Genomic DNA, 23794 nt, shown 5'->3' on the forward strand with positions numbered 1-23794 from the left:
GGGGAGATGTATCAATCTCCAAGGATGCAGATCCCAGCTCGTTGACTGAAGGGACCTTCCCCCATGGCACATTCAAGAGGAGCACTTACAGGTCCTGATCTCACAGCATTATGTTGCTCAGTGCGCCTCACCACACTTCTATTGGCACTGTAACACATCAGGCACTGCTCTGCACCGGGTACAACAGACCACGACTTTCTGGTTACAGATGCCAAATTTGGAAACCGTTCTGGTGTCCATTTCCCATATTTTCTAGTCTGGGCCAAAACATGATGAGCTTTAGAGTTTGAAGATTAAAGACAACCCTTTATAAGCTGTTCCACTTTTTAGGCCTAGGCAGCACAGAAAGTGCAGCAGTGCTGTTTAAGGAGGAATTGCAACTGCTTTGCCAGTTGGGGTAAGATTGTGTCAATCCTCTCAGCTGGATTTCAGTAGGACTAGTAGTGTTAAGAGCTGTTACACATGCTTGTTAAGAAGCCCAAATGTTTTTATTAACATAAATGAGAAGTTAGGTTAATAATCTGAACATGCTGACAGATGTTCAACAAATACTTGGCGTTGCTGCAGCCAGAGCAAGAAAGAATTAAATGTTATCTTGGAACAGCCTGCAGAACAACACAACCCGAAGCAACAGAGCTCTTGTACCACATTAGACAAATACATACGCAGAAGAGCCAGGCTCTCTCCTAGCAAAACACAAGACAGACCATGATACAACTGTGCACTTTGTACAAGCCTGAAAATCTGGCGACTCACTGTACAAAGAGATTGCACTTCCAGTGCAAGTAGATACTACAACAGCTAGGATGAGAGGCAGGCTGCTTTGTAACAGAGAAGGAAAGGGGATGTCCACTTCTTTACACTGGAATAAACAAATTTAAGACATCTGATTTTCATTACTTGAGTTCTGTTCCATCCAGGTTCAAATTGTGAACACACCAATGGACTCTTACTGCCCTCAAAATGTCACCATTCTAGTAAGACATGGGATTAGTAAAAATATTATTAGTAAAATTAGTTAATTTTATCATTCATTAGTAAAAAAAATTCATTTGGGGAAAACTATGATGTGAAGCCATTCTGCTCAGATAAAGCTAAGAACTGTGACAGTCTCATTCAACTGTTAGTAGAGAAGCTCAGGGAACACCATGTGTGATGTTGCATCAGGAGCAGGGATCTGGCTATGGCTGGGCTGGTTGATCTGGGAAGCATTCATGTTCTTACTGACTGTTTCTGCAGAGTTCTGGGTGGGGCTGGGGTACCTGTGTTGAAAAGCTTCAGACAAATATGTTGGTTTGGGGTTTTTTTTGTGTTCACAATACTCACAAGAGAAACAGTAGGATGGAAAGCTTGTAAACGGGCTTCAATCCAGGAGGAGCCAAGATTACATCAACATTTGTTGCATCATTTTACAAGTTCAATATTTTCCTTAAAGTGCTAATCCAATCTAAACAAGGGTTTGATTCTAAATTAAACAAACTCCACTTTTATTGGTATTAACTAAAATATGCAATGCTCATTTCAGCAGGCATGCACTAACAAGAACAGCTATGCAGACGGTGCTGTTTCTCCAAGGCAAAGAAAGAAGGACATTAACTTAAACTACCTTTTTTTCCAAGAAAAATGCACTATATTACAAAATCCACAGTGAGCTTTATTTAAAAAAACCCCAACAACAAAACAAAACAAACCCCAAATTTCCTACACACCAATGCTTTTAAAGAGTCTTTAAAAAAAAGCCACTTTCATTGCCTCTCCACTCCTGATTCAATTTGCTGTCAAAGGTCATGAGCTAAAATATACAGTTTACACTAAAAGCAGGAAGCAGGGTAAGTAATTGAATAACATCAGGAAATGGAAGAATACTGCCATTTTCCTAATGGATATAGTACAAGGTTTACTCTCTCCAAATTTAATTCTAGCAGCTCTTCTAGTAAAGGGTTTATTTTTCTTCAGCTTGAATTTTAGCCTACAAGGTATAAAGAAAAATCCTCATGCAATCAAAAGGACAAAATACCACAGCAGCTTTATTTTCTAACAGACAAAGATGATCACTTATGCAGGAAAGAGAAAACCCCCATCCACAGTGTCTTAAACAGAACAGGCGTAGCAGGTTGACTGTTTAATATACATGGGCTGGAAATAATTCTACTAAATCAGATCTCTGAATTATTCATGAAAAACAGATTTTCATGATTTAAATTAGAAAGACTTAAAATTACAAGCCTTGCATTGCTATTGATAGGTAAGGTCTCTTTCCCCCAATGTGATGTTAAGACTTACACAGCTCTACTCCAGGAAATGCTTTATGATCACTCTAAAATAGTATTCAAGATGCCACACCACTTACTGCTTCTGAAAACAACACACCCACTGGTAGCTATGGTAGACCACTAACAACACACCAGTAATAATTATAGCAAAATGCATCATTATTACAAAGAAGAAAGTTTGAAGGGGGCATTTTCAGTATTTATTGCAGACTAAAGCACAGGTTCATTTAAAACACTGGAAGCACAAGCCTTAATACTGTACGTATCTTTCCATCACTGAAAACGCTGCAATTCTCATAGGAAACATCAGGCCACAAATATTACTTCAAAGCTTTCAAAAGCATTTTATAATGATGCATCTTCCACCCTCCCCCTTTGTGCATTGCTAATGTATAAATACAATGCCACTAATAAGCTAAAGGTTCTACGTTCCTTCTGGATAGGTACTCTGTGGTTATTCAACACAGCCCTGGTTTGTGACAGACTCTACAGTCAGCTTTAATGGCCACAGTGCTTTGTACTAGAAATTATTCATATTCATTTATCAGGTACCAAACCTTTCATCTGAAGATCTCCAAACACTGCACAAATTCTCTGATTAAGCCTTTATGCCTTGATTAGAATTGTTAGATAAGTTTTTTATGATTAAACACAATTTACATACAGGATGAAGATGAGGAAATGAGGCTGCGACTCGGCAGAGGCCGCCGAGTGCATGTCCCCAGTGGCCACAGTCCCTAACTCCCACACTGACACGCTGCCTGATGCTTCCTTGCAAGGGGTTTGGATCTTGACATTGAGCAGCCAATTGATCCAAGCTGGACACGGCTTGGAGCAACCTGCTCTAGGGGAAGGTGTCCCTGCCCGTGGCAGGGGTTGGAACTGGATGGTTTAAGGTTCCTTCCAACACAAACCACTCTGTGATTGACTCAGATCCGAGTGTGTGGCAGCTTTATGCACAGACAGCTAGAGCTTTCTCCAAATCCTAAGAGCTTTTTTGTAAATCCCCAAACTGAGCTGCAGCTAAAATGTCAATGCAACAGCACTTGAACTGAGCAGTGTAAGAGCAGCTCCAGATGGACCAGAGTCCAGAGAAGAACAGATGCAACAGCTGGAATAGCCCATGATCCAACAGCCTGGTTTACAGCAACTGCTTCTGTGGGCTAAGGAAAACTCCCTGTTTCTTCAACCTGTCAGAAGAGATATTGGAACTCAACTCCTGTGACAATTCTGAGGGTCAGTCCTCAGCACACAGTTGTTCTTGATCATCAGTAGAAGTGAAGACAACTAACATCACATCTTGCAAACTGAGAGCAGCATGCCACCCAAATACAGCATTTGTTTGACAACACAACACTGAAGTCATCAGTATCTTGTCATTTCCTTCTTCAGAACCAAAGCACAGAGTAATTGTCTGGATATTAATTTATTTTCTTAAATATATGAGCTATTTTCCCTCACCTAGCAGGCCCTATTGAACAAGTTCTATAATTAACATCAAAGCAATTTGAAAGCTGCTTGACTTGCTAAAAGCTGGTAAACACGCAGGAAGCAATAAGGTGCTTTACAAGAGAAGAACATGTGTTAGGGGGAGGGGAGACTATAAAACATTAAACAGATTGATTAGTAATTTGAAGAGAATTTCCATTTTTATTAACCCTCAGCCCCGCTTTGGGCACTTGGGTTTTATTTTGGTTTCCATTTATAAAAGTATGAGATATTTTGTTCAGCTACGTCAGAGTAAAAGCTGTTCAGAAGGAAAAGATGAACGCAGTTGGCAAAGCAAGAGTAGCACGGAAAATCTTCATGCACCAAATGTTTGCTGCTTCATATGGCCAGGATGAAGCCCACCTGCTTTATGATTAAAATACCTTTATGAAAAATCTTCATAATGCAATCTCTTACAGAAGTATTAAATGGCAGCTTCCAGCTCTCCTCCCATTCTCAGCTTTACTAGTTTCATTAATTTAAGGCCCTCTTTAGCCCTATGAGACTGCCAGGGTGAGATAAGCTTAGGCCTAATGGCATTTCACGAGCAAATTCAGGGTTTGCTCTCTTGCTTCTCTGTTCATGAAGAAGAGCAGCATGAGAAGGAACTCGATTCTTCTTTCTTAAGCACACTGGTTCCTACACCTATTTGTAATTCTACTACCTGGGAAGGCAAATAGGTACATACAGTACATGGGAACTTCAAAGCAGGCAATACAGCTCTTTGAAAGAGGGTAGATTGAGATTGGACATTAGGCAGAAGTTCTTCCCTGTGAGGGTGCTGAGGCGCTGGCACAGGGTGCCCAGAGAAGCTGTGGCTGCCCCATCCCTGGCAGTGTTCAAGGCCAGGTTGGACACAGGGGCTTGGAGCAAACTGCTCTAGTGGAAGCGGTTTGGAACTGGATGAGCTTTAAGCTTCTAACCCAAACCATTCTGTTTCTATGAAATACAAAACCACATTCACTTTTGCAGTTGATTTTCCATTAAAATATTTGTTTTCTTTTAGCAACAGTAACTTACTTAAGGGTAATTTCCTTATATCACCTCACTGTATTTTAATAAGGAACAGAGAAAATCATTCCAGGGAGAGGTCAGGACATAAGGACAAGTCTATTTTGTCTGGTCTAGGAGTCATGGCCTTATGCAGTAATGGCCAGACCATGTTCTTGAACTGGCAATGGAACCGATTCGAAACATCCTGTTGAATTATTCAAGAGTACAGCAAGCTCAGTACAAAAAATAAAGCTATGTCACATTTTTGCCAATAACAAAAGAGGTTTTTCTACTGCCTACAGTTCATATGCTATGAAAAAGGGTTAAAATCTAAGTCCCTGTTTCCCATGTTTAAGTTTGTTCCATTTCCATGAGTTTGTACACAAACAAAACTTAAAATGTCTTAATTTCATAGAAATACAACATTCTGCTTGTAAAACCACCCAAAGTAGAGAATAACCTTCCCAAGGTTGAGTATCAGTAATTTTCCTGCACTTTACACACAGCTCATTTTTTGCTCTATTGAAATCAATAAGCAGGAAGTTTATCAACACATTCCCATGGTTCTTCCAGCAACACCATGGGGGAAGCTTTCACTTCTGATAAATCTCAGCCCAAAATGAAGCCAGTCAGGCCTGGAAGAATCACAGCCTCCCCCTCTTCATCAGTGGGGCTGTACCAGTTAGCTACATACACTGGAGCCCTGCCTTTAGTTCACACAGATGGGAAAATGCCCCACTTACTGAATTCAAGGAATTACCTCTTTTCCTCACTGTCACCTTCCCCTTGGAATGGCCAAGCTAGGAGCCCTTCACAACCCTTGCTAAGGGAACAAGTCCTCCAAGGGGATGCTGGTGAGGGACTCTTCATTAGGGACTGTAGTGATAGGACAAGGGGTAACGGGTTAAAACTTAAACAGGGGAAGTTTAGATTGGATCTAAGGAGGAAATTCTTTCCTGTTAGGGTGGTGAGGCACTGAAATAGGTTGCCCAGGGAGGCTGTGAACACTCTATCCCTGGCAGTGTTCAAGACCAGGCTGGACGAGGCTTTGGGTGATATGGTTTAGTGTGAGGTGTCCCTGCCCGGGGCAGGGGGGTTGGAACTTGATGATCTTAAGGTCCTTTCCAACCCTAACTATTCTATGATTCTATGAGCGTGGTTCACTGACACTTTAACAGTGTCAAGCACACAACACAGGGCCATGCCCCTGAATCCATGCAGTTACAGTGCTCAGGAGCTGGACATAAGGTTACAAAAGCCTAACTGATTTTTAATATGAGGCAGGAGCCTGGCCTGCTGCTGAGGCTGCTCTCCTGCCCTTACAGTTCTTCCACCACCACAGTGCTTGTGGTGGGGTACCACAGCCTGCCTGCACCCACCCCTCCATGAAAGCAGGTGTCACAGTGGGAACAGCATCAGAGCACAGGGCCCGCTCCCCAGAGATGATCCCTGCACCAGAAGGATGCTGCAGACCCACAAGCGTGCTGTGGATGCCACAACCACATTAAAGCACATTGCTCTTGAACCTCCTCACACCTTTCTGTATACAGTCTGTAGAGGAAAACAAAAAACGAGTAACACAGTATCAACATTTCAATTTTTTTTCCATAACAAATCTAAAGATGAACTTCTGAGCCTCCAATTAATACACAGGCAAACCTACAGGTCACAATTGTTGGCTTCAATCTAAGTTATTTGTAGAACACAGAAAAAAGGTATATTAAAAAGTGCTGGAAGATTTCTTCTTTTAATTCAAAGTGCTCACTTTATTATACAGTCTTACATGACTTAAGCTGCAGCTTCATTTATCTCCAAGTAGCCTCAGTCAAAATGAATCTTTTGTTTAATTCCTTACTGGAATGCAAGGGAACTTTTGAAACAGCGGCTGCTTCAAGAAACACATAATCCTGAGAGACAACAACTGTTCTATGCACAGTTTGTCTTTACTATTATTCTCAAGATCTCCAATTGATTAATATAATGAGGTTAACCCAAAAGCCACTGGGTTTAATCATGGGTTTTTCAGTTTGGAAGTGGCTGGGAGTTTCTGGTACCCTGGACGCAGTGGGTCAGTGGTACACACAGGGGCACTTTCTCCCAGCAGCATTACACACACTGGTAACGGGATGGTGACATCTCTCTGGCAACTCCGTTTCACAGCTGCATAGACTGGAGCCAAAAGACAAAGTGAGATGCAGCAGGGCAGATCACAAAGCAGTGGCATAATTTGCATTAGAAATAAAAACATGCCAACATTGCTCATTTTCCTACAAGCCTGATCACGCACAACACAACAGCGATGGCAGGCGAAAGCAGGGGAGGCAGATAAACCCTTCTGCCACATCCCTGGTGCTATCAGCTCACACCACTGGCTCCAGAGAAATGTGAGGTACTATCATCATAGAATCCCAGACTGGTTTGTGTTGGAAGGGACCTTAAAGCTCATCCAGTTCCAACCCCCTGCTACGGGCAGGGACAGCTTCCACTAGAGCAGGTTGCTCCAAGCCCCATCCAACCTGGTTGGATGTTCCTGTTTCTACGTATGACTCTTTCATGCCTTGGCTATATAAGCTCTACCATCTAGAAGCAACACTACCACGATAATTACTGGTCACCATATGTGGTTATCAGGTATTAATGCTCATGTTTGAGTCCTGGTCAAAAGCCAATCCACACCCAAACAGCCAATATTTTTGCTAGAACGGGCAAACACAACACCGTAACCAGGTTTTAAGCTTATATTCTTATGCAGCTACAAATGGGGACACTCTGTGCCTACACCTGAGCCAAAAACACGAGCTCCTAATACCCACTACCTCTCACTGGAGGCTCTGAGCTGGGGTTTTATGCAGGACCATACAGAAAGGACAGGAACAGTAGTACACTATGAAGCAATTATCATGGTACCGAGTCCAAGATACAGGCATTTTCTACTTCAGCTTCCATAAACAACAGCTGGAAAGAGTTTCTCTTACCTCTGAATACATATATTCCTTCACAGGAGAGGGGCATGGCAAAACCAAGGCCCTTTTCTTCCAATTTTCTCAGCCCTGCAACCAAAGCTCACCATGAGGAAGCCATTTTGAGTCTATGGGATTTTCCAGCATGGATTTCTAACTCACCTAGCAGGGATAACATCCTTAGTAATCAATTGGACTCATGATTACTCTTTCAAACCGAAGTTCAGACCCATACAAATAAAAAAAGCACACTTTACATGGCAATATATACAGAACAATAACAGTGCCAGATGGTAGAATACTGAACAGAATTAATTTCACACATGATGTTTTCAAGGTGTTAAAATATGTCACAGCTTCTGCTAATAAAACATCTTCCTCTTCCCTCCTCCTTTTAAGAAAAGGCTCCATTACCACCAGCCTGTATTTTACATTATATGTGTTTTCAATTCTGATAAGGGCAGCTGATTGCTTGCAAACTTAATTACAGTCAAATGAAAGTCTTTCAGAACCATCATTAGCAATTAGGACCCGCTGGATTCGCAGCATATCATTTAGAGAGGTATAATTCAATAGCTTATTGAAAGATTGCAGGTGAGGCTGGGGATGAGAAGGGGGGGAAACGCCTGTGCCACGTCACTGCAGGCAAATCCTCAGCAAAGTGGCAGCTTCTGATCAATGAATGCAGGTGTTTGCACAGCTCCTGGCTCGGAAGCGCTAGCTGCATCCTGCCATCGCACTTGGATTTGTGAATGGCTCCACATTTCCTACTACATGCCTGTTTTGGTGTGTGTGTTTTCAAGGAATCCAAAGTGCCTGGTCGGGAATGGCAATAACCCTGGGGGATGGGGGATGCATGGCGCAGAACAACAGGCACACAAAGCAACGCATCATTTTGTGGTCCTTTCTGTAAAGAACAACAATCTTTTCTATGCCCATTGAGCTCAATTATATATTATCAGGGCACAGAAGTTGCTTGGATGCTTTCGAGCAGCTGGGTGTCTTCACAGATGACGTGCTGGATATGGTGACTGCGGGTTAAGTGCAGCTGGAGATTTCTGTGGCCTCTGATCAGAAGCAAACAGCAGTTGAGAATCACAAAATGCTTGTAATTCAAGCACTGTTTGTCACCAATAGCAGTTTCCAAGAAGGAAATGAGAGGGGCAACTGAAGAGCAGCCCAGCTTTTAGACACACGGTCTCTCACACATACAGATAATCCACAAAGAGTGCATGTGTGCAAAACAAAGCCCAGTTCCCTTTCAAGGATGAAATTACCAACTGGCCAGCACAAAGCACTCAACCTCTGAACAGCGTGATGGCAGACAAGATAACACTGAGCTGGACATCAGCCGACACAGATGATGTTAATTCACACAACAAGCCCCCTCTTCGGGTATATCCTTAAACACACACACACACTCCCTTGTATAACATTTACCCTTCCAAAAAAACATGTTGCCCAGCCTGGACCTGTGCAAAGCCCCACTACTTCACCCCTTCCCCACAGATGTGCTCCTCCCTTCCCATCCTACAAAGGCTTCTCACAGCCCACATTTATCAATCCCTCCATATAGAATCACAGAATTGCTTGGGTCAGAAGGGACCTTAAAGCTCATCCAGTTACAAACCCCTGCCACAGGCAGGGGGACCTTCTACTAGAGCAGACTGCTCCAGGCCCCTGTGTCCAACCTGGCCTTGAACCCTGCCAGGGATGGGGCAGCCACAGCTTCTCTGCTTATCACACCAGCATCTTCCGTAGTCCTGCACACACTCATGCTGTGGAACCTCAGTGCACAGCTATCTGCATATGGCCCTTTCCATACTTCCAGTGTTGTAATCCGATTTTTTCCCATCGTTTCATAGTTTATTTTTCAAGTTAGATGTTGTTCACAGTGTGGACTGACAAACAAACCCAAATAAACAACCCCCTGGATGACATGATACCAACACAGAGCAGACAGTTTCACTAAAGCAGTGCCCCCTGCATATTCCTGTTACTTGTGACCAGTTGCTGTGGGTGATTTCAACCTTTTGACTACACTTGCACATAATCAAACCATGCTGTGTTGGTTGCAACACAAAGAGCAAATCTAGACATTTCAAAGTGCTTGCATTAGTGTTTTTAAACTGAAAACACACAGCAAACCAACCTCTTTCTCTACAAACAGAATGGAAAGACACATTATCTCGATTTTCATTAATTCACGGCAGCATCACTGCCCACACTCTATAAGCTGGTAGCAATGCTCTTTTTAACAAGTCATACAGAGCCAGACCTCCAACAATGCAGAAGTAGCCCCAATGCACTCAGCAAGGCTTGCAAACCCCTCTGTTGTCCCGCCACAAGCTATTTTCATGGCCCAGGTTCCTACCTCATCTTCAGCAGTTTTACAGGCACTGAAATCAACTGGCTGCCAGGAGAGTAATCCCAAACCACAGCAGCTATATAAAAGGAGATTTGAGCCTTTATCACTCATTCCAGGCATATGCAGGTTGGATGCAGTATTTCCACGGGGTTTGACCTCACACTGCACAAATACACACACCTTTTTTCCCTTGCTGCTGCACTGAGCTACAAGTTGGGAGTCACAGAAATGAAACGGTTCTCCATGGTAGAGTATAATACTTGTAGCTGCTATTGCACTCCCAAAGCCCACCCACAATTTCATTTTCAATTAACAGCTCTTAGAAAAGCAGTAATGAAAGCAGTTGCTAAAGAGCACTCGGATGTCATTGAGAGACTGCAAACCCAAACTGTAAATAGCACATTGTAAATCGCTTGTCACCACAGTCAGCTCTCGCTGGAATCACACTGCCGGTGACAATCAAACCCATCTGCTCAGCTCCCCGACCAGTGTCACCACAAACCATAGAGCTAACAGCCACCTCCCGCTCCACGCTCATTTACCTGTCATGTACAGGCTTGTCTAAAAGCCTGCAAAACCCCTTCCCGACTGCAAAGCTGAATATTCCTACAGATTGTAGGATCCCAGACTGGTTTGCGTTGGAAGGGACCTTAAAGCTCATGCAGTTCCAACCCCTGCCACGGGCATATGAATCTCCCAGCAGATAGATAAAACAATGAAGGAAATGGTAGAGGCAGCAAACACCCATTGACTAAAGAGACATGATCCTTCCCTCTGACTATCAAAATACTCTCAACACTTCCTGCAATGACAACTCATTGTTTCCTCCTACACCCCACTCTGCTTCAGACCTTGAGGGATAAAAACTCATTAAAAAGTATTTAAAACTTTCTGCCACCCTTTTACTAGTTATAAATGTTCAATTTCAGATTTCCAGCTGATTTTTACAGAAAACACATAAAATCACCACCGCCGATTAATGGAAATTAAAATGCTGGAGAAATATTCTGATGAGTCTTATGTTTGCTTAACGCCAACTAAAACTTCCTTGAGGCATAAGTACATTTATAAAAGCTCACAAAGCAGAGTTCAAAAGTCTTCTCGCTAGTAAAATATGAACCTTAATTAAGGTAGAGTTTCACATTTTGTGGATTTCAATAAACCTGTAGGCATTTCAGCAGAGCTGGATAAATACCTGCACGAATACTGCAAGGATCTTCTCTGAAAACTAATTAGCAGCCCTTCTAATAGCTGCCTTCAACTAAATCTGTTTGACGAGGGAGCTTCATACTGTAAATCCTGCATGTGAGAGTTACTTCCAAAAGATTACAGGCTTCACAAGAAGGCGAATCGGACACAACTGTTAACTCCTGGTAAAACAACCAGGTATAAAACAGTTCCCAACAGGGACAGGCTGCAGCCAAGGATTTATGCCAGCATGGGAATGCAAGTGACAGCTTCGAGACCGCATCCTGACATCCAGGTATAATATTCACACATTGCTCCGGGAATAACAGGGGCAAAATACATTGTTTACCTATAAAATACATAACTCCAATATAGCAAGGACACTGTGTATACATATATCCCGAAACACAGACCCATAGACTGGTTTGGGTTGGAAGGGTCCTTAAAGCTCATACAGTTCCAATCCCCTGCCATAGGCAGGGACACCTTCCACTAGAGCAGGCTGCTCCAGGCCCCATTTACCCTGGCCTTGAAGCATACTGAACTTTGTCTTTGGACACTCCTACTTTGCCAAGCACAAAACACAGAGGCCCCAGTTCTTCTTGTCACCTGAGAAGGTTGCCAAGCAACCTGACTTCCCATCAAGAACCTGGGAATTCAATGGGATGGAGCTGGGTGGGGAAACAAACCCAAGGTGTGCAGACAAGAGTCCCTCTTGGGGCAAGTGTGTTACATGGCCACAGAAAACCCACCTCAGAACTTACCATTCTCCTCCCTTCTTTTGAGGTCATCACCATTTGTCTTGAAAGACGACAGAAAATGCTTCCCAGAAATACTATGTATAAAGGCTGTGTGGGCATGTCTTCTTAAATAAGCTTTATAGTCTTTCCCATTACATCTTTTTTCCATGTCTAAGTGCCAAAGCCACTTGGATTTGTCAGCACCTAAACTCTTCATGAGACTAAAATGTTCTTATCTAAGAAGCTATACCCCTACCAAATGTATTAGATTTATATTGAGCAAGATATTTTATTTCCTTTCAGCCTTATCCCTCAGGAATTAAGCAGAGTACTCAGATTTATCAGCTAAAAGGAAAACCATTCTCCATGACATCTGTCAACTCAATACCTTCCCAGCCAGTGTGTATTTATTCCTAAAAACACAACCTCACAAATTGCCTCCATCAGCAGCAAGGCCAATTCCTTCACAGCTTACGTACTGGGCAGAAAGGTTTCACCTCACAGTAGGCTATGCCAGGGGAATCAAAGAGTGCAAAAAGTCAGCTCTTACCAAGGCCGGTTCCTACTGCACAAAGCAGATATACTGACCATTTGATGTATTAAAAAGGAACAGCATGAAGACCGCGCAGGTGGACACAGAAAATTGACAAGGAAACTCAGCAATCTTCAATATGTGCTTATAACCATTGCATCAACTGTCCTGAAGAGCCTCCCCATCTCCCTTTGAAATGCACAGTAAAATTAATTTGAAGCAATACCTTAAAGGGTGTCATAGTGTAGAGTGTTACAATTTGTTTCTTTATACAGTGTAGACTTAAAAATAATGATAACATATTTTTCACCAGCTTCAGTAACTCTAAATATCAAAATGAACACAAGCCAATGTACTTGTCATTTTCAATGTTCCTTCCCTTTCCCTGAGCTCACAAGATGAGCAGCAGTGAATTCTCACTATTTCTCTACAGGTTTCTCTGCAAAGCAAGATTTGGTTTGCGCTAAACAGGGATAAAGACTCGTTCCATTAAATCAACCATCTCCATTAGAAATATAATTCCTGGTTAAAGAGTCATTAACATCACTTACATTTAGATCAAAGCTGACCTCTTCACTGTTACCTTGAACTTGAACTTCACAATGAGCCAAATGACCACACAGCACATGCTACATTTAAAATGTCCAGCTCTAATTTAGTCTTTAGTAAAAAACACACACACATTCATTAGAAAAGGCAAAATGTGGCTGTTTTTTCTGCATCCTGCTCACCTGTGAAACCACACTTGTCACACATTCCTCTTTTTTAAAGATGATACCAAACACAACCCTGCAGAGTCCTGAAGAGGAGACCAAGATTCCATCCTCAAGCTTTGCAACCCTGGAGCTACACACTCACTTGTGTCACGTGTGCACCAAGGGAACACCAGAGGTGGGCAGGCAGGAGGTTCTTGCTTACAGGTAGGTGATGAGTAACCCAAGAGCACACACTGACATGCTACAAATGAGCTCCTCGCACCATAATCAGTCCTAAGAGCTTTGTCTTAATTAACAGCTGCCCCTCTCACAGTTTCCTCACTGTGTCCTTCATGCTCAGAGGGAGTCCTACACTTGTGTACCAAGTCTAAAGACAAGACGGCATATTTATGTACAAAGTTGGCCTAACAACGTAAGAGACAGACCACATTTATTTGCCCTGACAGTCTCACATCCAGTCTACAGAAGGCTCTTTCAACCTTTGCTCACTTATTAATCAACTCAGCTCCAGCATCAATACACCACTTGCTTTCCCACTCAGTTAATCTCTTCTAGTACTGGGACACAGTTTCAAGTGGCCCAAGAATAAAACAACTACAAAGAGGTTAGAAATCCACTTCTACATACCATGTGCCAACAGCCAGAGCCCCCCCCCCCTCCACAGCAGATAACTTGTTTCCTACCTGTCTGAGGCCCTTCGGTATCTTCTTCCTTTTCCCAAGGTGCTGGCAGAGATTACGATCATTTTCTCGGTCAGAGCTGTACTGGTGGTGGTGGAGTCTGTTCTTTTTCGGGAGATACGCCAGCCCATTGGTAAGTGCTTCCCGTTTCTTCTTGGCTAGAGGATTCTGTCGCTTCTCCACACGTTCCTGAGGTTTCAGAGCTACATCCTTCTGCAGGAAGAGAAGAAAAACACCATGGTTAAGATATAGCTCCGACCTGATCTGACTTCTTTAAGCAGCAATTCCAGATGACCAGCAATGCTACAGTCACCAGAAAAGGGAAAACCAGTCTTAACTGATGTCCATTTAATCAAGAGATAGGGAAATGCAAAATAAAATCTGTAAGATGAAGTGAGCACACAGAAGCAGACACATAATCCTTTAGATTTCATGCCATCAACCTCCTGATTCTCAAAACCATCTCATGTATCAAGTGCGCATGCATGTAGAAGATGTACCTATGTTTATACTGTCTAAATTAACGATCATCTTTGATTTAAACAAGGCCTAGCTTTTCACATTTATTCTTTCTTGCATTTGAGAAGCCAAGCTCTGACCTAAACCAAATCATAACCAGTGAATCTCAACTCACTGTGGTGGACATTTTCCTCAAGCTAAATCTTGGCACGGGGGGAAAGCACTAAAAAAAAAACCCCAGGCATGTATTGGAAAACTTTGTTACTGACTCTTCCCTAAACCCCAGAATCAATGTCTGTCTATAAAAGACATCTGAGTTAAGTAACAAACACGAGTTCTATTGCTTAGCCTACAGCCGTTTTCTTACTGATAACCTGCAACACCCAGAATTCATGGTTTTGGTTAAAATAAAAGTTACTTTAAAATAAAATTTCCAGTAAAACAGAATTAAAGGCAGAGGAAGTGGAGGCTGGAGGGTCATTGGAAAAGAAGAATTAGAAGTTACTGGAAAGTGGCAAGTTACAATTCATCGTATGCATTTAATACATACAATCTGCCAAGTCGTAGCTACTCCAAGAACTCCGTAAGTAGGAGTACAGTATTTCCAGATAACGGGCATATTACTTAAGCAGTGTAATACTTCAAGCATACTCTATTAACATGCCTAACACTTTGACCAGATGCTCTCCATGCCCCACCATAAAGCACTATGTGATCTTGTAAGCCTACATGCTGCTGTTCATTGTCACTTACTATTATAACCAACAGCAGGAAAGAAATTGGGCTACTGGTCCCTGTGTCACATAAAGATTCAGGTTCAGGAGAATATAATTCAAATTATGCTACCTTTTAATGCAAAAAAACCCTATGCCTACAGGCAAAAATCAGTTTGGCTTTAATTAAAGAATGCTCCCTAAATGCCTATCTAAAACACAAGAGCTTCACAAAATTCATAACTAAAACCAGTGAGAAGATTAATTAAACTAAAGACAGGCAATGTTCAACTTTGATATTTGGTGAAAAGAATGATTTTACAGCCACTAAAGAAGGGACGCTGGAACAGAAGCTGTAAGATACTTTTTCTACCTTTTCTTCACCTAAGACACCATGGGAAATATCCGAAGTTTTTCTTCACATAGCGTTATTCATATTAGGAAAGTTGGGAGCCTTATCCAAACTCATGAAAAAAAAATCTTTGGGGTCTTCAGCTATAAAGAGCAGATCACTACTTGAACATAGAAACCCAGACTGGGTTGGGTTGGAAGGGACCTTAAAGCTCATCCAGTTCCAACCCCCTGCCACGGGCAGGGACACCTTCCACTAGAGCAGCTTGCTCCAAGCCCTGTCCAACCCGGCCTTGAACACGGTGTTCTGCCTCCTCTGGTTCCTCCAGCTACTGTAAAAGAAGTAGCTGTAGCACAGCTCTTCTTAGTACACTTTGAGATCTACTTGTGAAAAGCCTGAGAGACCCTCCAGAGCAAGCCCAAAGTAATATAAAGCAATAAATCGCTTCTCTGAGCACTCTTCCCTCCTTTCCCAGGAAGGTTTTAGATCCAGCTACATGCCATGAATGCACAAAGGCTAATTCTCAGGTGTCACAGACGGCAGCAATGATTTCACCAATATTTGCTGTCAACAGCTTCATAAAAACAGCTACTACAGCCACACGCTGACCTCCCTGATAACAAACGCACAGAGTCTGGCACAGCCATTCCTGCCCTCGGCCCTATCCTGCTACACTTTGTGCAACAAATTGGAAAACTGAGGTTGCAATTCCCACAGAGCAAATTCAACATAGGAAAAAGGCACCAGGATTACATCTTGTTCAATGCACTCTATTGAAACAATGAGATATTTTATCATGGAGCAGATTTCTGCCTCAAGATAACCATCATCTGCAGCTAATGATGCATCAATCTTAATTTCTTTTTTTAAATCGTTATAAAAAACTCCAGTGCTTTAGGAGTAGTACATTACATCAGCACAGGACTTCTGCTGAAACACAGAGCTCGTGTTTGTAGATAGAAATGCTATTAAGAGGATTCACTCTAAATGCAAAAGGTGAAGGAGTGAAGAAAGGGAAACTTTCTGGAATTAAAAAAAAAATCAAAATTCTCCTAATGACTCAATAGCTTTTGAGGGATTTTTTTCTCCCCTCCCAGCTATGAGTGATCTAAATGAAAGAGTGGCAGGCTTCCAGAAGCTTATAAAATACCTAATGGCGCTAGCACTGCCATCAAGAAATTACTAGCTCCCATTAGCTTTAAAGAGGGTGTGAGATGGGTCACATTTTGCAGATCGCTCTGGGATAACCTCCTCCGTAAGAATCCTGTTCTCCAGCCAACTGAATAGCTTCATGAATTGTCAGATACACCTAAAGAAAAGATCAGCTTATGTCAGAATTGGGATGAAATACGGCAAAGCCAAGTGACACCAAACCCACAAAGCCCCCTGCAAACTGTGAAGACCTGCCAGGACAGAAGGAACAATTTAGAGAGATCTTCAAAAACAAGGTGTCCATTCTGCTCGTGACCAAAGAGAGGAAAGGTTGCTCCACATGCACATGGTGTACACTGTGAAAGCAGGCTTCAAATCCACTTTAGTGGGTGGCCTTCCTATGAAATACACATATAAAGGTTGGTGTTTAGACAACCACATTCCTGCAGAACAGCTCTTCCCCAGCTGACACTACTGCAGAGTGTTGTGGGTCATAACCTTGTTATTGAATTGTATGCTAAAACCAATCATTGCTTCCAACAGATATATGATTTAGCTTTAAAATATATATGCATATAGAAATCTATATTAAATTCTTCATCTGAAGGATACATTAAAAGTAGCTTGATTAGAGATCCCATGGAATGTCAGTCCCCATGTTTGAGGGTGCAGACTGCCCAGGATGATTCTGGATGCACCACAGGTACAGCAGAACACACAGCTGCAGAGGACACATATGGATCATGGCCTCTTGGAAGCTGTTGGGTTCAGTGGAGGCGGCGCTTGGCTGGGAACCGTGGCCCTGCATAAATCACTTCCCCGCTTGCTGCCCCTTCTTCCCCATCCAATTTTTATCTTTCTGTTGTTTAGATAGGACAATAGCTCTAGCGTGCCATGTGCTAGTACATTAGCCAGCACAATCTTAATTACAGACTTCAGGCATCATCATGATTAGAGTAATAAGCTGTAATTACTCTAAGGTGACAGGACTGCACAGACCTTATCTACACAGATAAGGAGATGTAGTAATATTTCATGTCGAGACATATTTTTCAGCAGCTACCCATGGAGTCAATTCAAACTAAGTAGCAGACCCTGTGAACAACACTTTCAGGCTTTAATGGAGGTTTTTCTCCTCTCCTGCCAGCATACAAGCCCACACATTATTAAATAAATCCTACAAACATATTAGGCATGGTTTAAAACCATCTTATTCAGATATATCTTTCATCAGTAAAGTGCCTTAAGTGTATCAGGAAGGTGACTTAAATGTATAAATACATAATTGCATGCAACTCAACACAAAATGCATTAATATTTATGAGCATACAGTATAATCCAAAAAAAATAAAAAAATCCAACTGTTTTATTTCTGTTGGGCACATTCATCAACCTGATCCCACCGTACGTGCCACAGCGAACAAGAGCCGCCCATGCTGACCGGACCCAGAGAGCAGGAGAGCTGCTGGAGCCCAATGAGGTGGCCCTACAATCATCTCAGCTCCAACTCCTATCAACAACTTCAATCCAAGCTGTTGGTGAAGGGAGGAGAAGCAGCCTCTGTGGGTACCACAGACAATCTCTTGAGATGGGAGGTTTGAAGGACACACGGCGTTCCCATCAAGTGTTAAGCTTTCCGGGAGCTCTGCCTGATTTATTTCAGGAGAGTTCATCTTCTTGCTATGTAAATGACAGCTCATTCATTATAAATTAGCTCCTCAGGGGCAGCTGAGCAGTGCTTCACACTGCTTTGTGGGGTACGCACCTCACCCCTATGAATCGCACCCAAGAGTCAGTCAGTCCATCACTGCTGCCCTTCCCTCCAGCCACCTTCCGTCCAATAACAACTTAAAAGCTATATGTGAACAACAGGAACTCTGTTCCATTCCTTATTACAGGGACTTTCTAAGGGAACACTCAATGAAAAGCAGCACTAAATGCACTGTGCGGCAAACACACTGCAGGCACTTATCTGGATGAAAAATTCAGGTGCTGCTCAGCCATTCCAAGCCTTGATCTTTCCAAATCATCCTTAAGGATTATTGCTGTGACTCCCACGTTGCAAGAACTTGCTTTCTGAATTCACACTGAATGTGACCCCAGTGAAGTGCAACTTTTCAAAGCTGATTATTCAATACAAAAGCAGGGCTAGGAAAACCAAGCGATAACTGCATCAGTCTATGACCATATCCCACTTATTTGCTCCTCAGGTTCTTGCTGAAGTCCGCAACAGTTTTATGTAAGAGATCACCAATTTATCCTTCTTTCCAACACTAAAATTAAGTATAAAGAAATATGCCACTTTAAAAAAGCCCATATTATTGAACAGCCATAAAATGTCATTGGAATGCTCCACTTAAAACACTAACAGTTAGAAAAAGAAGCCTGAATCTCCCAGTTTGCCCCTGACCGCTATTCAGACACTCAAGTGTCAAACAGAACTGCAAGAAAGGTACTTCTTGAGTCTCTCATCTATTTCCAAGGTTCAAGCAACTCACATTTGGTCAGGAGCACCAGTGCAGAAGGAAGAAGCCAATTAAGGGGAAAATAAAACACATTTTCACTAGCTACAAAAGCTGATTTGAAATTCCTTCCAAGTTACGGACAGGACCAGCAGACAGACTCAGCACCTCAGCCTGGCTGTCAGCTTCAGAAGTGCTTCATTTGCCAGGGATGTTACGTGAGGAGAAGCAAGAAGCAGCCAAAGGGTTTCCTATGAAAACACACAGACAAACACTGACAAACCCAACACCTTCATATTCGCTGAGGAAATCTCCTACAGAAGTTGAGCTTGCAGGAAATTAACCTGCCTGGAGAGCAGAGCTGAGAGAAACACGGCGGCTGTGTTAGCATCACGCAGTGGGTATTGTTAGCTGGGAATCCAGCTAGCAACACACGCGCAGAGCTGCACAAACTGACCTAAAACCCCCTCAGAATGAGGAAGCGGTGCCAGTCCAAGGGCGCCAAATGTGCCATCACATCCTGACAGGCTTCATCAACTCATACTGTGTTTTCTGCTACATTCAGGAAGGATTTTTATGCCCTACGACTTCAGCACCCCTCTTGCATTTCACACTTCATCTTTTGAGGTCTGGCAGTAACAAGGTGTAAAGGTCTGAAAACAACGCATTGAGTAGTGCCTTCAGATCTTTCAAAATCAGACAATAAACCGAGCTGTTTGTAACAGTCATTCATTTCCCTCCAGATAAGACAGTTAAAACACACTGTGTGTTCTTCTGAATGCACAATGAGCTCCTCAAAAGCAGGTATCTAGGCGAGAAAAACCACACACACTCCGAGAACAACACCAGGGAGAACAGAAGGCAGGCCTAAAGCTCAACACAAAAGAGAAAAGGAATCTCAAAGCATAGAAATTAAGGTATTTCAGGACACAAGGGACTGGTGAAGAGAGCTGTGGTGTCAAATACAGTGGGTGCAGTAGCCCATCCACTAATCCCAGCAATTGCTCCAAGTCGCAGGACCTCTGCAGAACGGTTTAATCTCGGTGTGTTCGCTTTGTTTTCCTAAAAATACAACCCATCGCCTCCTGCACCTCTCTGGAATCTGGAAACAAAGTGGTTCAGTGTAGTGCAAAAAAGGGTGTGCGACAGGGCGAGGATGAAATGCCATTCCAGGCTGCAGGACGCTCTGTGGTGATCACAGATGAAGCAAAACAACAGAAAAGCGAGTCGCTGTCTGCTTGAGATATGTTTTATAAAAGAGTTCCTGTAGCAAAGAGATTGCTTTGATTTTTCAACCCAAAATCATTTGTTAACAATATCATTGATAAACAGAAGGTTCCTTTTCAGGTGCTGCTGATTTAAATTACACACCAAAAACTACATTAAAGCAGCATTATTGAGGTTACAGAAAGTCAAGCACTTGGAAGTTATGAAAGGCCAGGATTAAGGCTGTAACCACCACCTGAATTCAGCCCTCTTGTGCATATGCATCATGATACGATCTTTAATTACATGATTGCATGTTCTTATTTCCCTGCACAGAACAGAAGCTATTCAGCTAATGAGCAGCCACTCAGGACTTTGTTTTCTCCTCTTTATCCAACATGTGGACATGAAACTTGTTTTCTTTCACTCCATTCACACCCTCCTCAGAATGCACAATTATTAATTTCCTCAAGGGTTTTTCTATACAGCTTCTCTGTACTATCAGATGCTCAACAAATATCAAGGACATGTTTACAGCTGTTTGACCCAATGAAGGTATTTCACTGTTCCCATTTTATAGGTGCCAACAACAGTCCTAACCGTGTTCAGGTCAGAAACGTCTGCTTAATTTTAAGCACCCATTAGGAAGCACCTAAGATTTGATTTTTCAGAGAACTCAGCTCTGCAGAGCACTTTATCTAATGAAGCACAGCCTTCATTGATTTCAGCAGCTCCAGGGAGTGCTGCGCACTCTGCAAATCAGGCTTTAGTCAGCACCGTATATTACAAGGATACAGATAATGAGTGTTTCTAAAATACATAGTGTGATGGCCTCCCTCATGCCACATACTAAATACAAGATGGAGGCAGAGAAAAACTAGATTCTGATTCCATTCAACTCATTCTATCATGGCATGGGTTGGGTTGAAGGGACCTTAATGCTCATCCAGTTCCAACCCCCTGCCACAGGCAGGTACGCCTTCCACTACACCAACTGGAGCAGGTTGCTCCAAACCTGGCCTTGAACACTGCCAGGGATTCTCGCCTTCCTTGGTCAGCCTGTGCCAGTGTCCAAAATACACACCAAATTACACTGCTTTCTTAACTTTAAGAACAGAATATGTCCCCTTTTATTTCATGTCCAAAAGCAGCAGTCCTTTATTTTTGCCCTATGTCTTGCCAAATTTACCAGGAGACTCCTGCAATTAAATCATATTCCCTTCCAGTGAAGCCTTTGGCACGAAGCTGACTCCGGGCTCCTCTACTTTTCAAGCTATGTCTGGTGTTCACTGAATAATTCAAGTGGCACTTTGGTTGGCAGGTCACAGACTGAGGCCAAGGAGTTAGTGGGACAATAAATCTTACATTTAAAGGGTATCCCCCTTTACTGGTAGGGGTAGAATAAATGGACTTACAGGGCTCTCATCCCTGTTATTTCTGCACTAGGGTTAAACAGATGACTTCAGCCTCGAAGCTCTCACACTGGCACCATTCATTAGCACAGCACTCAGCATTCATAAAAAATGTATGATGGTTTGTAAATCAAATCAGAAGCACCTCTGTATTCCTTGTCACATTGAAAGATGGTAAGCAGCATCACAGCACAGTCCAGTGTGTTCCAAAGGTCTCACAATGCTCACTAAAGTATCATGGCCACAGAAAGGAGCTGAGCTGGGGCACCAGAGAGAGGTCAGCTTTACTGCAATGTCAGCATCAAGAGTGGACCAGTAAATGTGCTATGCAGGAGGCAAGAGAAAGAAACCAGGAAACTGCACTATACAGGGATAGAACAGGGAGAGACTGAAACATCCACTTCATTTATTTCTGTGTCACAAAGGAAGTCCTACAAGCATGCAGGGAAACAGAAGGCATCCCTCTACCCATGCAAGGAAGCAGCATAAACCCAGCTCTGGGGACAGACCACACAAAATAAGGAAGGAAAAGGACAGAATGAGGACTGCTCATGGATTATGCCAGATGGTAAATGCTGCAACCTGCACATTTTTTTCCAAACAAAAAAAAAATCCACATAATAATTGGTTATAATTCCTGAGCTTTTTAAAAAAAAAAAAAAAAAACAAAAAACTGTTTGGAGACAACTCTTTTTCCATCCTGGGTCAAGAAGTCAAACTACTTAACACACCAGCTTTTCTGTCTTCTAAGCTCCTACTGTCTCATATTCCTCTTGATTTCCTTTGTCCTTCTCTGGGAACCACTTAACTCCAGCACTGTTCCTGGCATGTGGCATACAACCTCACACAAAAGACTGATGAAGGCACATTTTGAAATGAAAGAACGGTGATTAGAAAATAATGAGAAGGAGAAAGAGCTGGGATAGAAGGGAGGACTGCATCACTTCAGGCAGGTTGGTAATATTCTTCATTAGGAAAAGGATCAGAACCTTTGTGCTATTAGAAGGGGGGAAAAAAAGAGAAACAACAGTTCAACTTCCCATCTGCAAAGAAACCTCCTTCCAGCATTCAGACCGACAGATAGTAAAGAACAAAAGTGTAAGAAACAGAGCAATACATAACCTTTCCATTTGCTGGTTTATTCTTCCCCTAGGAAACAGATACAGGGAAGATAAATTTGATGATCAGAAAACCAGAGGGATTACATTCTTGTAGTGCTGATCATTGGCAAATCCCCTTCTCTGCAGTTCAGAAGCACAGCTTAGCATAACAGACAAGATTTATCATTGTCTTGTCCTTCGCACCACTTCCAAAGTAGATACAAGTTATTCCTATCTCAAGAGTCCTCATTCACATACACAGATGTAATAAATACCAGACCTGTTCTGTTGCTCCTTCACAAAGGTATAAGCCACTGCACCAACTGCAGAGAACCAGACTCACAGACTCACTGGGTAACTGCCACATTTTCCATCTTTATTTCTCCACTTCTGCTCATGCATCACATCCTTGTAATAAAGCACTTGCTTCAGCTTTAGGCCAATGGATGTTCCAAAATCTACATGGCGTCACCCCAAAAACACCAGGTATACTCAGCAGTTCCTAGGAGAGGAAACACCATTCTTCTGTTCCATCTTTGATTTAGAGTCTCCAGTTAAATGGGCATACAAGACAGCATGAATAAATATCAGGGAAAACCAGAGGTAACTGCTTTCTTCAGTTTTATTACAGAGCACAGACCCTGTAAAGCTGCCTTATTCACCAGAGAAAAAGAAAATTTCCTTTCCAGTTGTGCTGTGGCTGAAAATCTGATGTCTTCTGCAAATATTGACCTTTTTTTAAGCTACTCTGTGGATAGATCTTTTAAAACTGAAATGTCATCTAATATTCAAGGCTATTTAGTGGCTGACAAAGCAATTTCTGTAATCTTTCTTGTTTATAGCCACCTAGAAGCTACAAATTCAACTCGGTAGGGATGCACAGTCAGGGATCCGCTTCCAAAACAGAACATCTCAAGTCAAGAGCTTTGCTAATGCCTCCAGCAAACTTGCGAGGAGTTACAGAAGCTGTGAATCATACTGCTTGAGCAATACTTACATT

The 23794-nt window shown here is 42.5% G+C and overlaps 1 protein-coding gene across 7 annotated transcripts in view; it reads right to left on the reverse strand.

Annotated features, from left to right (window-relative positions):
• AUTS2 (activator of transcription and developmental regulator AUTS2) overlaps positions 1–23794 on the reverse strand; it is a 733524-nt gene that overhangs the window by 520985 nt on the left and 188745 nt on the right. For all 7 annotated transcript variants that reach the window (XM_061470335.1, XM_061470338.1, XM_061470337.1 and 4 more), the window contains exon 2: positions 13942–14151. In XM_061470335.1, coding sequence (XP_061326319.1) covers positions 13942–14151 — 210 coding nt within the window. The remainder of the gene's footprint in view (positions 1–13941; positions 14152–23794) is intronic.

The sequence above is a fragment of the Pezoporus flaviventris genome, unplaced genomic scaffold, assembly GCF_033815535.1.
Source record: "Pezoporus flaviventris isolate CSIRO_AGI_PZ_B2104156 unplaced genomic scaffold, CSIRO_AGI_Pfla_v1 ptg000063l, whole genome shotgun sequence".
In the NCBI taxonomy this organism is placed as follows: domain Eukaryota; kingdom Metazoa; phylum Chordata; class Aves; order Psittaciformes; family Psittacidae; genus Pezoporus; species Pezoporus flaviventris.